This window comes from Citrus clementina, unplaced genomic scaffold, assembly GCF_000493195.1.
Source record: "Citrus clementina cultivar Clemenules unplaced genomic scaffold, Citrus_clementina_v1.0 scaffold_3, whole genome shotgun sequence".
In the NCBI taxonomy this organism is placed as follows: Eukaryota; Viridiplantae; Streptophyta; class Magnoliopsida; order Sapindales; family Rutaceae; genus Citrus; species Citrus x clementina.
Genome location: NW_006262339.1, coordinates 8,177,823 through 8,193,891, shown reverse-complemented (window position 1 = coordinate 8,193,891; position 16,069 = coordinate 8,177,823). Strand labels below are relative to the sequence as shown.

Sequence of the window (16,069 nt, the reverse complement as noted above, 5' to 3'; positions counted from 1 at the left end):
TGTGATGTGGTACAGGACTAACTCAAAATCATATGTTGTTTTTTTTTTGGCGCCATTATAGTGTCTGTAACCTGTAATATTGTGCAAATAGATTTTAGAATTCTGGTGAAGTGAATGCTATTCCGAAAAGGAAATAGCTTCCTATTTACGGAGAATAGCTTCCTATTCCGAAAAGGAAAGAATAGTTTCCTATTCCTCAGAGAGATTGCTTTACTTATTCATTTTTTGAAAGGGATTAGGAAGCACTGTATATATGTATTAGTTTCCTAATTTGTGATGACTATTTCATGCATAAAATAGTTATAAGTGGAAATTCAATTTAATACCCGCGAATCTAATGATCAACTTTTCAAATACATCACGTCAATGTGTGCATGCATAGTTGAAATCCAAATCCATATACAATTTAGAAGAATGTGATAATGATTTAGTATTTCTTCTATAACCACATGTACATAAAATTTGAATCATCATCAATTTATTCATCAGATGAGTTTGGGTGTAGCCGTTTAGGTTTATGTAATTTATATTTTTTCTTAAATATATTTTTAGTTTATTTTATTAGTGCTTGCAAAGGAACCTGCTAAAAATCTGTCTAAGTACTAATGTACTTGAGATAAGCAAAATCATAGGAAAAGAATCATGCCACACGTACTTCCTAATGTAATAGTAAGAACTTTTGCACAACAACCAGGGATTCCCTTAATTATTACTAACTTTTGTTAAATACAAACTACAAAGTGTCAATGTCTTTTATACATAACAAGCTAAATGTTATTCCATTCATGCTCCGTTCAAAATGTCATTAAAATAAGCAAAATCAAAACTGAGGTTATCATCAGAAGAACCAAGCAGCCACTGGAAAGTATCATCAAATGCCGGCAGGTGTTGATAGCCTGAAGCATTTGCTGGTGATTTTCAACAGTTTGGTCGAGCTGACCATAAAGATTTTGTTCAATTCCAGGCAGTTGTTGATTCTCTTGGAAGTTGGATGGATTCGGAAGCATAGACCGGTGCATTTCGACAGATTGCTCATGTTGGTCATAAAGACTCTGTTCCGAAGTTGGCAGTTGTTAACTGACTCTCTTCGATGTTGGATAACTTATGAACCATCTAGTGGCGATTCTCCATAGAACGCTCAAGCTGGTCATGACTAAACCGTTGAGTATTAACAGCCATATCTTGATTTTCTTCTGAGATAAATGGAGTGTGAACCGTTGACCGATATTCCTCAACAGATAGCTGAAGCTGATGATGAGGAATCCTGTCAGTTACAGGCATTTATTGGCATTCTTGGAGGTCAGATGAAGTAAAAAATTGGTGAGTCTGAGTAGAAAGCTGAAGCTAATCACAGGAACTCTGATTGGTTACCGGACTGTCTTGCATATTCTGGTGATGGTCAGAAAGTTCAAGATGATGAGGATCTTGTTGAGTCTGAGACTGCTGATGATTTTCCTCTAGGCTCTGAAGAAGTACGTTAGAGTTTGTTGCATCAACTGATGAATTTGAAAAAGCTGAAGATGGTTATGAGGAGCTAGTTCAGTGAAGGGCTGCGGTTGAGTTTCTTGCACACACCTACAGGTTCTACAGGTTGATCAATGTCTTCTTCAACAAGAGTTTTCATCAAGCTTTCTCTTTTTCCCTGAATTCTCCATTCCTGCTGCCGTTGGCTCACCATTCTTTCTAATTATTCAAAGAACAAGGTCATTGGATTGAAGCTGGATTGAAGATTTTGTGGCAACAGTGAAGGATTCCGAGCGTATTCATAAATAATCCAGCAACCATCGTGTAGTGACTCGCCCTTCTCGTATCGAAACCTTTTCTTGGAATCAATTTTCTCTCTAGATTTGCGGGAAACAACTACCTCGCTGGCATCTTCTCCTTGCCACGTACCAGAACAGACTCTGCGATCAATCCTGGAACCATTAGCACTCTTCTTCTTCAAGCGAGCGAAAAAGTAAAAGTCTTCACCATCTTCTAAATTGGGTCCTCCAAATTGCATCCAAATCCGCCAAGGGTCCTTGGAACCGTAGAGATTTTCATTTCTTACAAAATAATCAAGAACGGGGGATGGAATTTCAGAAATCTTGTTGAAAAGATAGAATTGAACAGCTTGTTCATCAGATGGCTGGTATTTGTAGCTCAACGGAAGAATAATAAACCAACAAAATTAGTTGGTTGGATCATTTTTATGTATTCTAGAATTCCTCATTCACTTGATGGTAGTGAATACTGAACGATAACTAGTTTAGTGATAGGACTATATAAATAATAGGAGAGGGGTTCCTAAACTATTTTGTTTTTCTTGAGATACAAGAAAACAATCACCTTCTTAAAACAATTCCATGAGCATTGTAAGAAACATTTCTTTAAAATAAAACTAAATTTTACAAGTTAAGTGCGCTAATATTTTCTTTCATCATTTGTGTTTTGAATTTTTTGTGCCGAGCCCTATAATTATAAAAGATTGAATAAATTTTCTGTAAAACCATATATGCAACTTGTTTATTATTTGAAAAGCCATATATTCAATAAAAGTAGTCAAAATTTTGTAGTTTTGTAGACCTTGGAATATCAAAGGTTTTTGTTTTGCTTTAACTTGTGCCGCTTGATCATTAATCAAAATATCTAGCAAAATATAGTATATTTTCCTTAAATTTTATGGCTCTCTGCCAGGGTTAAATGAAAATATTCTTCTTCTCCTTAAAATTTAAATAGCAAATTTTCTCATTTTCAAGGAAAAAAAATGTACTAAAATAGTAAGAAAGTGTAATGATTTTGCCTCGGTTTTTTCACCTTTTTTTAGGTAAGGTCTATTTGATTTTGTTGCTCTCGTTATTTAAAGTAAGTATTGGAAAAACCTTCCTAAATGAATCAGAAGTTTTGGGGCGAATACATTGCCCTAACGATCAAATTTAGTTTAGAGTTTTTAAGTTCTAAATGAAATGGGTAATCTTCTTTTTGTTGTCTTGAATTAATATGACTATTTTTGTTGTTAATTAATAAAGAGCAGGGTAAAGAATAAAGAATTTTCAAGTGAAAAGCAAGTTTTTAAATATGCTAGCAAACAAGAACAACTTAATTTGTGCGTATATGTATATGTATACGTATATGTATGTGTGTGTGTGTGTACCGTTTACAGTTTGATTGATTAAAGTTAGACTGCCACTTAATTAATCATTTTGGAATTTGAGTCGTAATGAAAGAATAATGAATAATGGATGTCTCTAGTTACTAGCTAGCTTTTATTGGCATTGATAATGGATAATTTTATATTAAATTATAACAATAAATTTTCTAGTGATATGTCATTTTTTACACATGAAACTGTGACAACATATATATTTGTAACAAAACTTAAGTTTCAATTAGTTAATTCAATTAAAAATAATTCAGTGGATGAACAAATTTAAGAAGCCATAAGCTTTCTTCTCGTAGTACAAAACAATCTATACAGAAACTGAAAAACCAAAATTGTCCACTGTAAACTCCTCTTTATCATCATCTTGATTCTCACTCTCTGCAAACTCCTCGTCACGAATGCACTCAACTTTGGTAACTTGAAGGAGAATCACCATGTGGATCACTTGATGTTTGACATCACTTTTTGCAAGTAACAAAGAAGGTGCAAAAGCAGAGATCTGGGCTTTTCAAATGGTCACATTCGCAGGGCTGGAGGTGCACGCCACAATCCCTTTGAAGAACGTGTGAAATATAGTCGCCTTCATTTAATCTATCAAGAGATATGCACAGCAAGAAACTGAATTCAGGGGTAATGTTTTCAATGAACTCTTCATCTTCATCATCATCATCTTCTGGTTGAAACCTGAGCAGCCATCGGTGAGTATAGCGGAGTTGGATGATAAGGCAAGGATTATTGGGAGATGGGTTTGTGGGTGGATTTTCAGGAGTGATATCGTTGAGGACTGACTCAAATTCGCATTTGATGGAACTTGGCGCCATTGCCAATGCCATAGTCGTGTAATTTATAACTTGGAGAATATGAGGGTGAAGTGAATAAACAGTAATAGTTATTTATAGTGAATTTGTTTCCTGTTCCGTAAAGGGAAGAATAGTTTCCTAATCCTAAGTGGGATTGGTCAATCCTTTTCTGAAGGGGATTAGGAAACAGAAACAATAGTTTCCTAATTTGTAGTTACTAATTCCTGACAGTAGCAAAAAAAATTGGGAACCCACCAAAAAAAAAAAATTGTTTTGTATTTACACGTAACTGAAAATCAAATGCTGAAATGTTCACTGTTTCATTCATATTCCATATATGAGTTTTTTACACATTCCCTGTCACAATGAAGCAGTTGTGGGAATGGAAAGAATACGAGTAAATTACACAAGAAGCTAATCTAAGGAGTTTATCAGATCTTTGAAGTTAAGAACCAGCCAATCTGCTTTTGCTGCAACGGCCTCTCGAAGTTGTACACCACCGTAGCAAATAAACAAGTCGGCGCCTCCTGGTTGACGAGCCTACATGAACAAGACGATGAAAATTATATTGGAAAATCAACTTTGTGCTAATACAGAAGTACATTTCTTTATAAAATCAGGATTTGACATAAACTTCAATAATGTAACCATATGGACAAATATCGACCATAATAATGTAACCGTATGGACAAATAACGACCATAATAATAACCGTATGTCCGTATGGACAAATAACGACCATAATAATAACCGTATGGACAAATAACGACCATTGCAATTTTGCAGTCCGTCCCCACCCAACACCGCCCCCCACCACCCAAAAAAAAAAACCAAAAAAAGCAATTTTCAATACACTTCCAAGTCTATGTTAATGACACAACCTCAGGAAATGGAAAATTTAAATCAAACTTGAGCAAAATGAGGATGGAAAATGTTTTCTTGTATACATATGATAAAACACAACCAAAACAAAAATAAAAAGACCTTCAACTGTTTCTACCAATCTTGTCAGTAAAGGCCAGCTGTAAGTTAATGCCAAATTAAAGAGTTTAGATGAATATGCTAACCTCAAGATCAGTAGCTCCATCCCCAATCATGGCAAGTACCTTATATGCATGAGCCTGCGCAAAAGAAATAATTAACTTTGCTAGCAACAAATTCAGCGATCAACCATGAGTCAAACAGCTATGAGACTAACCTTCCTTATTTGTTGCACTGCAGCGGCTTTTCCTCCACTCCTTGAAGTAGGTTCATTGGCATCAAAACCCAGAAACTCCCCAGAACTCTTGAACAGCAGTTGGTTGGCAAAGATATTTTCAGGAGGAATCCCGAGGACTGATGCAATAGGCTTCAAAGTAAAATGCTTAATTATTAATCTTTAGCAAATAATTCCTCAATCATTCAGGTGCTGAAAGAGCAGAGAATAACCAAAGTACCAAATAACTATGGAAAAAAAAGGGAAAAATAACAGAAAATTACCATAACCATTGTTCTGAATACTTATGCCCCGTGTCAATAATGTATCTGTGGGCCCTATATACAAGTATATGAATCCCTTTACCATAATTATAATGAATGCATCCCGAGGATTGTGCTAGCATTAGAATAATTGCAAGTGAATATTTGAAAATTTCATGAATACACCTTAATTCTGTTGCTTTTGAACATTCCAAACTCTTCCAAGGTTACAATGCCATGAAAGCATGAAGCTCTTTACAAAAACACAGTTATCAATTTCAAGGCCTCTCCAATTAGAAAAGCTCTAGGAGGTTATCTGGATTACCTTAAACAACATTCAACTCTTTTCATTAAGAACATCCCATTTTAAAATGTTCAAGATCTATTATTCAAAATCAACACATTAAGGCAACATTACATACTTTCTCCGAGTTCATATTTTTTGACATTATTTAGAAAACTAAATGAAAAAACAGATGAATGCTTAATTTGAAACAAAGAATAAAGTAAAACATAGTCACATTATCAACAGCATACATTGATCATATGACGGAAGCCCCCAGAGATCAGATAAACATTCTTATTGTTAGCCTTCAGCTTCTTGACCAACTCATCTATGCCAGGTGAGAGCCTAAGGATTGAAACAAAGAAATAGTCAACACAATCAAACACTTGTAAACATTTAAAAAGGACAAAAAGAAAACATCATAAACGAAAAAAAAAAAAAAGGGCCATTGTGAACCATCATTGTAAAGATATGTTGTTCACTGATATTTTAGATCAGTTCAGTTCACCTAATACCTGGTTCTTTCTGTTTTGCAAATGTTAGCAGTGCACAATTAACAGAAGAAAGATACAAATACAGCATATAACCAGGATAGGAGAAAATCATACCTAGGGGGTCTCTTCTCAAGAAAATCCTGGACTTGGGACAATGAAGGTTTGAACAAGGAAAGTCTGGCAGCCAAGGCCTCCTCGAACGGAACAGACCCCCCCATTGCCCTGGCAAAAAACACAAAAATGAATTCTGTAAGACCATCCAAGAAAATCAAACATGAATTATTTTCAATGAACAAAGAGGCCAAACAACCTGGCTGTCCATTCCGCAACAGCCTTTCCAGCTCCACAAAATTCCGCAAGTTCATCAATGCCCTCATCTACACATACCGTGCTATCAACATCGAAGCACACCGCATCAGCAGTTCTCCACAGCTGAAGAACCTCTATAAATTTAATAAAGCATTCATCAAAATCAAGCACTGGACACAACTCGAAACTTTGCAAACAAATCACCAACCAAGCTTAACCAATTGTAACATATAGAACACAATAAAAGTTCAAAGATGAACTAATGATACCTTTGGAGGGCAGTGTGTTCTCAGAACGGCCCAATGCTGAGGCTTCTAATGGTTGCACTGAAGCAGCAACGGAATTGAATGATTTAGAATGCTTCATCATCCCAACTCGAGCTCTACATAAATTTGTCCTCAATTTCAATGAAAATTTCGGAATAAAAACAGAGTGTTGTTGTTTGTAATGAGCACCAATTGGAGAGATTTGTGATCTCACCAACCCCTCCATCAAATTAATCTGTTTCCAAAAATCCAATAATTGAAAAAAAATGAATAAAGAGATCTATAAGCAATGTTACAACCTATAAAACAAAGATACCCTCTGTTTTGGCAGCTAAAGAAATTATTAATTGAAAAAGAAGATATTTTGAGGCAACCCCAGAAGCGGATTTTAATTACCTTTTTAATTTCCAACAATTTTTCAATGAGAACACAAATTAAAAACAAAAATAAATTCCCATAATCAAGAGCAAATCAAGCTAAAGCGAAAAAAGGAATGAGAAACTAGAGTGTGAGTATGTATGAGGCTAAAATAGAGACAAAGTAATTAAAACTTACAACGTTAATTTTTGAAAGTTAATTAAAGCTTTTGATCGCACTGTTGTTGGGTGCTGATGGGATATGTTCAGTGTCTGCCCACTCAGTTCTGTTTCTTTTTCCCGCAACTGCCAATCATAAAAAATATTTCATTTAAATCCAACGAGTGCCCATTACTTCGATGCTTTATGTTCTGATAAAATTACCTAAAAGTACTCGCTGGATAAGTTAATTGCATCCAAATGCCGCCCCCCCCAACGGCAGACGCAAGGTTGGTGAGAGGTGAGGGTATTATTGTCATAACAGAAAATGGATCATTGACACCAAACGGCGTTTAAGCAAAGCACTTATATTTGAACACCACTAAAACAAAAAATGGAATTATCGTTTGTTGGATAAAAAATAAAATAAATCCAGTTAGGGCTCAAATAAATTCAGTCTCTATAAAGTCCATGAAGAAGTAGATAAGCGTTCTAAATAAATCAACTAGGTGGTAAGGTTTCAAAATCTAAAAAGAGTCGAGATCCTAAACACTTATTTCAAGACAAACCATTTAAGATAAATCAACTACGTAATAAGGTTTCAAAGGCCAAAAAGTATCGAGATCCTATGTTCTTATCCTAGACAAACCACCTAAGACAGACCTCATAAATTACAAGGTTCCTATAATACCTACATCTTAGTAAAAATTACCTGGGGATAAAACGCTTATTCTTTCAATCCGCATACAAGTTTGCATATCCATGTGTCAATCAACATGGGTACAAGAAGACAAGTATTGTCAAATGTCACAAGAACAATGACACTTGTCATTATAATAATTAGGATTCAAGTCAAATCAATTTCACCTATAAATATGCCGCTCATTCTCACTAAAAGGTAAAAAAAAAAAGAGATTCAAGAGGGGATATGATGACTTTCTCTCTCTCTAGTTTTCTTTCTCTCTAAATTTGTATTTCTAAAGATCTGATAACTAACTTAATCATCAGAGAGTTTACGCCGGTGAAGCCGGACCTTTGATCTTTTCTTGTGTTTGTAAAGTATTACTAGATAAAGACATTTTCATCGCCTAAGGAAGTGAACTCAGAGAATGAGATATAAAGGCCCATTAAGATCAGTTCAAATGGTAAACTCATCATTGTCAGATCCAATAAAGAGGAACCCCAATTCTAAGGGGGTTGTCTTTAGTTGGAACTTAGAATTTCCACATAATAAGTTGGGATAAAATTTACACAAACATTGTTTGTACTATAATATTGTACTATAATATTATCATTTCTATCTCAGTGATATCCTTTTGGTGGCTTAATATAATTTCTCATTCAAGATAAATGTCTAATGTATTATTAAAATGTAAATAGAATAAAACATGTGAATTTTTTTATTATACAAATGTGGTGATTGTTATTACCATTATTTTGGATTTCATACATGTTGCGATTAAAAAATAATGAAATTAGTTAGTAAGGTATTGTATTAATTTAAAAGTCATACGATCAAGGATGATTATTAAAGTTAAGAGTTTGGTTCAAATTTAAAAGTCAAGGAATCGTGAGAGAAAAAAAAAATGAAAGAGATATATATTAGTATTTAAAAAAAAATTAATTTTAGTATTTTGTTGACAACAACTTGAAGCTTTCAAAATTGATCAATACTTGAATTATTTGATTTGTCCTTTATCTTCAACCTCCAAAAGCTCTAAACAATTATTATCATTTCTCTAATACTTAAGTTAGTGCTTGGTTTACAAGAAAGTGAGGAGAAGTAGAGAAGAAAATGTGCTCAGAAGAAGAGATGGATAACAAGTCTCCTCCGTGTACAAATGAGAGAGAGAATATGAGAGTCGTAGAATGTCCCTCCAATGGTCCTATTCCTGATATGTTTATAAAGTGGGATTTATGGAACACGGGCGAAAAGAAAAAAATTCGTTAATGAAAAATAACGTACCGCTGAAATTATCTATTTTTAAATTTTCACTCCACCTTTTATAAAACGTCAACTTAAATAAAGAATTATTATGATATTATAATTTATCAATCACCAATCACCTATGCATATTTCGAATGAAAAAAAGAAGAAATCCTCACAATTCTTTTCACCAATTCTGCTCCCTATAATTCAAATGATCGCTGGTTTTAGTTGCGCGCTCACACACATGGGGTAATATGGAGCCAAATGTAGCTGAGGGCCTGAGGCCTGGACAATTCTTCTCCCCATAATTCAATTGATTACTGATTTTAATTAGTCGCATAAATATAAATGAAGCCAAACGTAGCAGAGGCCAGGGGTTCTGCATGCAAACCTAAACAATGTGATAATCACATGCATATTCATGGTGACCCTTAATGGTGCATATGCATGGGCAGAGAGGATACACATTGTGCTTTGTCACAAAAACCCAATCATATCCATGAGAATTTAGACCAGCTTTTCTTGAAAAACATACGCATGATGGAATCTGCTGACAAACAAAACCCAAGCGAGCAAGCATATGCAAAATATAATGCAACCCCACATTGATCAATAGCAATCAATAGGTCAATTTCATTAATTTAAACCGAAAAAAACAGCTCATTTACTTCATTTCACAAGAAAGAGAAAATAATCAGTACTTAATTAGTTGAGAATTTGATCATACATTTATATGTATATTGTATTTTGCTAATATATAAATTGGCCCCAATAATTCTTCCTCTTACAAAATAAGCTTTCCATTTCCATGAATTAGCTTAATTAATTCTTCTCTGGAAGCCTATACTCTACCTGCTCTCACTTTACCTTCTCTACTCCTACTCCTACTCCTTCATTATCTTAAGAGCTTATTTATTCCTAACCAAACCAAATATACAAAAATATTCTGTTTTGATGCCCTACACGCAACCACCCAAATGATAAAAAAATTATTGAAAAGGGTAAAAAGGGAGATTGTGTGCGCTTTCTAATTTCTTTTTCTTTTGTTTAAGCTTACTTGCATTAGCTAGCTAGCTTGAAAATAACATGTCTAAGGACTCCTCACTTCTAAACTAACTCATCATACACTTTCTTTCCTCCCAAACAATATATTTATACACCATTTTCCCGGGAAAATATTGAAACATTAGAAACATGCATGCAGAGTCACAAGAAACAACTCTTTCTTCATGTTCTTCTTCTTCTTCTTCTTCTTCTTCCTCTTCTCCTTCATGCAGTGCTTGTGTTGCACCTCTGGCATTCTCTCCGGTTCAAGGAACCGTGACCGTACCATTTTCGGCCGGCTGGAACCGGAGATACCGGGACGCTAGTGGGGAGAACTTGATCACCAGTTTGGAGATCATTCCGCTGAGATTTACTAACCTTGAGTGGACTGACGTCGAGGCCCGGTTCGACCGGCTTGCTTATACCAAAAATGGAACTGAACCGGTGATCAAGTGGTCGGATTTTAGTTTTTGCATAGGTGAGACTAGCCTAACATTCTTTCTTCACAATATATATATATATATATACACACACATTTGAATTTAATCTAGTGAGTACTATTGTACATATTATGGTGCGTGACTGCGCGCGTGACGAGTTTTTATTGAAAAACTACAGCTCTATTGTAAAGCTCGTAACCTCTGAGTAGTCGCTAGATACATGATAACATGCGCAATTGCACCTACTGGATCATATTTCTAAAATAAATAATGAAACACAAGTTGTAACAATACAGCCCTATTAAGCACCACCTAATGACATACCCAGCTTATTTTTTATGAACAATTTTTTTATGATAATTTGCTGTAAGCAAATTAAAAAAACTATAGCAAAACTCAAATTGTTGTTATACATAATTGTTTTTCCCTCAAATTTTGTAGCCATGCAACAAACACCAGAATTTGCCAATGAGATTTTAAGGGCATTAAGAGGAAGAAGTGAATGGAAAGTTGATATCACCAAGAATGAACTTCGTGATTATTGGCATCGCATGGCTGGCTCTGTTGATTCAAGAATACAATTATTCTTTTACATGTAAAAATCGTCATCATTTAGCTCTTTTTTCTTTATATTTTTTCTTTTCTTTTGGATGGTTGAATTAGATTCTTAAGGGTTTTAAGGATTATAATTTTGTTTTTTATTGTTATTTTCCGCAGGTGTGATAGGAATTTCGATGGAAAGATAGATGAGATAGATATGAAGCAGGTTTATTAATCCTTCCATTTAGTTAATTTTCTTCATTAACTAATTCTTTACCAAATGTATGTTGGTTAAATATGATAATTAATTTGGTGGTGTCAACTTTGGCAGACTATTTTGGGAAGTGCCTCGGCAAACAAATTGTCAATGACTCATGAGGAAGCACAAGAATATGCTGCTTCAATAATGGAATTTCTTGATACTGAGAAGCGTGGCTATCTTGAGGTAACAAATCCCCATAAAGGTTATTTCGCGCTTTAACATTACCTGCGAACCAAATTAAGTTTTTCGTTACACATCTCTCATATTACGAGATCTGTCGCAGCCGCCTCAGCTGGATACTCTCTTCAAAGTAAGCTTACCACGGGCCTCATATGGTAGATCATCCCCTACTCCAGATGATCTTTATCATGAGCCAATGTCAAAGCATGAAGTCAGATTTCGGTCATATTGGCGCCGCGCATGGATAGTCTTGTTCTGGTTACTCATATGCGCTGTACTCTTTACATGGAAATTCATACAGTATAGCCACAGACCAGCATTCCAAGTCATGGGGTACTGTCTCAGCACTGCCAAAGGAGCTGCCGAAACCTTAAAGCTCAACATGGCTCTGATTCTGCTCCCTGTTTCTCGAAATACAGTCACTTGGCTTCGCAAGAAACGTTGGCTGAGCTCAATTATCCCGTTTAACGACAACATAAACTTCCACAAGGTAATCCAGAACATTTGTTATTAGCACTGTCTTAACTTGTGCTTTACGATACATGTGGTAATTGACACACATGTTTTTCTCGTTTCGTGTTGCAGTTGATTGCATGCGGTATAGTGGTGGGTGTTATTCTCCATGGAGGCACACATCTTGCTTGTGATTTCCCCAGAATTGCCGGCTGTGACCGTGTGCTTTTCCAGCAAACATTAGCCTCAGGATTTGGGCACCAACAGCCAACATACATGCAGATTTTGGCCACAAAAGAAGTTGCCACGGGAATAGCCATGGTCATATTAATGGCCATTGCATTTCCACTAGCGACAAAGTGGGCTCGCCGGCAATCGACTTTGCTACCGAGGTCTGTCAGACATGTCGCCGGATACAATACGTTTTGGTACTCACATCATCTGTTTGTCTTTGTGTATGCCTTGCTTTTTGTTCATGGCATGTTCCTGTTTCTCACCAACAATCCATTTGAGAAAACGGTAAGCATATGAGATGATAATTTGAAGAATTCTCGATGCAATATTTCCCCCTGTGGCATATATATAAATTAATCTCCTTATGCAGACATGGATGTACATTGCTGTTCCAGTTTTACTATATGCCGGAGAGCGAATTTATCGGGTAGTACGATCAGGAATTTACGAGATTAAAAACTTGACGGTATACTCAAAACTGATACAAGTCCAAGATGCAACTATTCCTGGTTTTATTTTATACTGACTTATTTAAGAAGTTTTGCTCCTGACTTTGATATGCAGCCGAGTTTATATCCTGGAAAAGTGTTGTCCCTCAAAATGCAGAAGCCAGAAGGCTTCAGGTACAGGGCTGGCATGTACATGTTCGTCCAGTGCCCAGAAATTTCTCCCTTCGAATGGTAGATATGACAAGCTAAACTTGTTTTATGTTCATAAATTTCTTTCGATGATCTTGAATTTTCATGTTCTCTCATGGTTTTCAGGCATCCATTTTCTTTAACTTCAGGACCAGGAGATGATTTCCTAAGTGTGCATATCAGAGCTCTTGGAGACTGGACTTACCGGCTATATGGTATCTTCCAAGAGGTATAAAACCGGTTTAGGAGGAGCACCAAGTTTCAAGTCTTTCAAGCACAGAAAAGCTTAAGCAACTGAATCAATGATAAAAATTATCTGTTTTTGCAGGAAATGTTAGGAGCAGCAAAGGGTTTTCCGAAAGTTTACATTGATGGACCTTATGGGGCTTCTTCCCAAGACTACGTCAAATATGATGTTGTTCTGTTGATTGGCCTCGGCATAGGAGCAACCCCATTCATTAGCATCATCAGAGATGTTGCTAATAATGCCCAGAAAGCAGAGTTTGATCAAGTAATATTTTCAGCTTGGTTCTGCATCAAAAAGAAAATATATACATATATAGCAACCCAGTTTCAAGGCCATTGACAATGTACATTCTGGCCATATGTAGGTCGCAGGCAGTGTGTGCAAGATTCCAAAGGGTCCATTAAAAGCCTATCTTTACTGGGTTACAAGAGAACAAATCTCTTTTGAGTGGTTCAGAGATGTCATCACAGAAATATCAAAAATATATCTAAAACAGGTAGATGCCAAGCACAAACACTTTTGTAAATTTTCCCAGAAAATTTCAATGCTATTTCGTTGCTATTCCCTTCATGCTTATTACTAGCATAGATCTCTTTTCTTCTAACTATTTGTTTTACCTGGCTTCTTGTTTAGCCTGTCATAGAGATGCATAACTTTTTATCCAGTGTATATCAAGAAGGGGACGGAAGATCAGCAATATTAAGTGTAATTCAAGCCCTGCATTATGCCAGAACCGGCATAGACATCATCTCCAAAACACCAGTGAGTATAATTCATAGCTAATACAAATACTTAAGTCTGGTTAGTGTTTAGGAAGATTCAGTGTTTTTATTTATGTAAATAAGCATTATGATCTTACATGATGGAGCTTTCAGATGTGGACACATTATTCTCGACCAGATTGGTTCAATGTCTTCTCCAAATTGGCAAGACGACACCCAGGAGAACGGATTGGTGAGACTAATACGTTTTCCTATTCCTCGTTAGGTTCAAGTAGATTAGTGCTATTATATAGTTCTACATTTTAGGTCATGGGAGAAATAAAACTAGATAAGAAAGAAAGAATTGCATATAAACTTACTCCTTTTAAGACAGATGAATTTATCAAAAAGGTTTAGCTAACAACTTCACATATTAGGTGTTAAAGGCTGTTGTAGCTGGAAAACTCCACTATCTTTAGAAAATTAAATGATAAAAAAAGGTGAAACCTAAAGCAAGTTCAAGGCACACTCATGATATATAAGCACTAGTACAAGCAGAAACTCAGATGAGTAGTGTTGTCAAGTTAAAAGGAAATGAAGATTTGTTGTTGTCGTAACTACTATTAAAATGCTTTTGATGTGACAGGAGTTTTCTACTGTGGCTCATTACTATTGGGAAAGGAGTTGGAGGGATTGTGCACCACCTTCTCCTACAGAACCAATACAAGATTTGTATTTCACAAGGAGCATTTCTAGATGGTATTTATCTCTAGAGGCAAATTAGGAAATGCCAAAGCCACTTTTTTCTCTTCTGCCCAATAGGAAGCAATATTTTGTATTAGAATGATACGAAAGATACAAAAAATGGGAGTTAGATATTGTTCAGAATAAGGAGATCCAGGTAAAACTTGGAAACTACTCTAGTGTAGAACAAGTCTGCCAGAGTGATAATTATTATGTGATTAAAGAAATACTATATTCTCATTGATATTTTCTACCCCATCAGCATTACCGAACTTCTCCATCAGCTTAATCCAAACTCATGGATCCAATATGAAAAATCAACCAGCATCTGAACTAAAATGGAGTTGATTAAAGTAAAAACAGGGTCATAAAATCATTAACTTGCAGGGGCTGTTAAGTCCCAAACACCAAGCCATTTATGTTCACTTGCAAGGCACAATAATTGAGAATCAAAAACTATATTGAAAATATCGCAAGTATAATTGTTAATTCCCCAAGTTTTAACACTGGAGAGATTATTGGAGTAGCTCAACAAAAACTCTTATGAAAGTACCACATTGAAGTTTGAACAAAGCCTCCACCAAGGATTTATTTCGTCACTGTCAAGAAAAGTGAGCACCGTCGCTTTTGTAATCAGCCTTCCAGTGCTGATGCTCCAGATATAATCTCAATCAACTCGGTGGTGATAGATGCTTGACGAGTTCTGTTACAAACATTGAACAATATTATAGAACATAAAAAGTTACCAATTTCTTAGTTCTAATCCATAATATACATGTTAACCCCATTACCAAAGGATTGACCATGCTGGTTTTCCAAAACCATGCCAAACTACCCTTTTTCCAATCACAATGGCCATATATATATATTTTTTCTTTTTGTGTGTGTACGCATGCACATGTGAGGGAGGTAGAGAGAGAGAGAGAGACCTGTTATAAGTAAGAGTGAGGCGATCAAGCATTTCTCCTGCATTTCTGCTTGAGCTATCCATGGCAGACATCCTTGCCCCTTGCTCACTGCAGGCATTCTCCAACACCGCATTGAACATGACCTGATGGTATCCAGAAATCATTCAAATGTATGAGGTACAGAAATTAAAAATCTATTAATAGAATTGTCACAAAGGCACATTCATTGCAATTAAAAGTAATCATATATTAAAAATCTAAAAAATTATCTGTCTGCTATTCCATGGTCCTGATAACTTTTACAGAACCACCAGAAAATGAAATTCCAATATTTGAATTCTGTGAAAATTTTAGATTCACATTCCATTTTTTATTGTTTCACAAGGAGACAAACATATTCTATATATATACATATATATAGAGTTAGGTTCTAATAAGGGATCCCACACTTTAGTTATGGGATCCCAATTGGAGCCAT

General features: G+C 35.5%; 4 protein-coding genes across 6 annotated transcripts in view; 1 reads left to right on the top strand and 3 right to left on the bottom strand.

The window, feature by feature from the left end:
• Positions 1 to 1,534: 1,534 nt before the first annotated feature.
• LOC18049722 (NAC transcription factor NAM-1) lies at positions 1,535 to 3,578 on the bottom strand. The gene is made up of 3 exons (XM_024186954.1): positions 3,456 to 3,578; positions 1,783 to 2,128; positions 1,535 to 1,683 (listed from the first exon to the last, which is right to left on the bottom strand). The coding sequence occupies exons 1-3, from the start codon at positions 3,576 to 3,578 to the stop codon at positions 1,535 to 1,537; spliced, it is 618 nt and encodes a 205-aa protein (XP_024042722.1).
• A 654-nt stretch (positions 3,579 to 4,232) lies between these two features.
• On the bottom strand, positions 4,233 to 7,609 carry LOC18049721 (phosphoserine phosphatase, chloroplastic). 3 transcript variants are annotated; one of them, XM_024189943.1, is made up of 9 exons: positions 7,496 to 7,609; positions 7,311 to 7,417; positions 6,759 to 6,990; positions 6,491 to 6,623; positions 6,295 to 6,402; positions 5,938 to 6,031; positions 5,141 to 5,290; positions 5,010 to 5,063; positions 4,233 to 4,482 (listed from the first exon to the last, which is right to left on the bottom strand). In XM_024189943.1, exons 3-9 carry the CDS (start codon positions 6,979 to 6,981, stop codon positions 4,357 to 4,359), a joined length of 888 nt encoding a protein of 295 aa, XP_024045711.1. In that variant the 5' UTR covers positions 6,982 to 6,990; positions 7,311 to 7,417; positions 7,496 to 7,609; the 3' UTR covers positions 4,233 to 4,356. The 3 variants fall into 3 exon arrangements, with proteins under 3 accessions (XP_024045711.1, XP_006440757.1, XP_024045712.1); XM_006440694.2 differs by lacking the exon at positions 7,496 to 7,609 and having other exon boundaries at positions 7,311 to 7,481; XM_024189944.1 differs by lacking the exon at positions 7,496 to 7,609 and having other exon boundaries at positions 6,759 to 6,871; positions 7,311 to 7,481.
• Positions 7,610 to 10,394: 2,785 nt separating this feature from the next.
• On the top strand, positions 10,395 to 14,927 carry LOC18049720 (respiratory burst oxidase homolog protein A). Its single transcript, XM_024186953.1, has 14 exons — positions 10,395 to 10,722; positions 11,126 to 11,279; positions 11,402 to 11,450; positions 11,556 to 11,688; positions 11,759 to 12,156; positions 12,252 to 12,638; positions 12,724 to 12,819; positions 12,918 to 13,033; positions 13,118 to 13,220; positions 13,320 to 13,492; positions 13,668 to 13,734; positions 13,872 to 14,000; positions 14,114 to 14,192; positions 14,586 to 14,927. The coding sequence occupies exons 1-14, from the start codon at positions 10,395 to 10,397 to the stop codon at positions 14,693 to 14,695; spliced, it is 2,322 nt and encodes a 773-aa protein (XP_024042721.1). The 3' UTR covers positions 14,696 to 14,927.
• Positions 14,928 to 15,012: 85 nt separating this feature from the next.
• LOC18049037 (ATP synthase subunit gamma, mitochondrial) overlaps positions 15,013 to 16,069 on the bottom strand; it is a 5,189-nt gene continuing 4,132 nt past the window's right edge. The window contains exons 8-9 of the mRNA XM_006440688.2: positions 15,613 to 15,734; positions 15,013 to 15,386 (exon numbers count right to left, since the gene is read on the bottom strand). Coding sequence (XP_006440751.2) covers positions 15,317 to 15,386; positions 15,613 to 15,734 — 192 coding nt within the window. The 3' untranslated portion in view covers positions 15,013 to 15,316. The remainder of the gene's footprint in view (positions 15,387 to 15,612; positions 15,735 to 16,069) is intronic.

Bases quoted from the DNA above. Each gene is read 5' to 3' on its own strand.
- LOC18049722 (XM_024186954.1), bottom strand. From the start codon at position 3,578: ATGGTGATTCTCCTTCAAGTTACCAAAGTTGAGTGCATTCGTGACGAG. The intron at 2,129-3,455 runs GTATAGATTGTT...TACAAATACCAG, and splicing joins ATTTTGGTTTTTCAGTTTCT to CCATCTGATGAACAAGCTGT. The intron at 1,684-1,782 runs GTTGCTGGATTA...TTGAATAATTAG, and splicing joins GGGCGAGTCACTACACGATG to AAAGAATGGTGAGCCAACGG.
- LOC18049721 (XM_024189943.1), bottom strand. From the start codon at position 6,981: ATGGAGGGGTTGGTGAGATCACAAATCTCTCCAATTGGTGCTCATTAC. The intron at 6,403-6,490 runs GTTGTTTGGCCT...GTTTTTTGCCAG, and splicing joins GTTGCGGAATGGACAGCCAG to GGCAATGGGGGGGTCTGTTC. The intron at 4,483-5,009 runs GTTAGCATATTC...TTGTTCATGTAG, and splicing joins ATGGAGCTACTGATCTTGAG to GCTCGTCAACCAGGAGGCGC.
- LOC18049720 (XM_024186953.1), top strand. From the start codon at position 10,395: ATGCATGCAGAGTCACAAGAAACAACTCTTTCTTCATGTTCTTCTTCT. The intron at 11,280-11,401 runs GTAAAAATCGTC...TATTTTCCGCAG, and splicing joins ATACAATTATTCTTTTACAT to GTGTGATAGGAATTTCGATG. The intron at 13,735-13,871 runs GTAGATGCCAAG...CTTCTTGTTTAG, and splicing joins CAAAAATATATCTAAAACAG to CCTGTCATAGAGATGCATAA.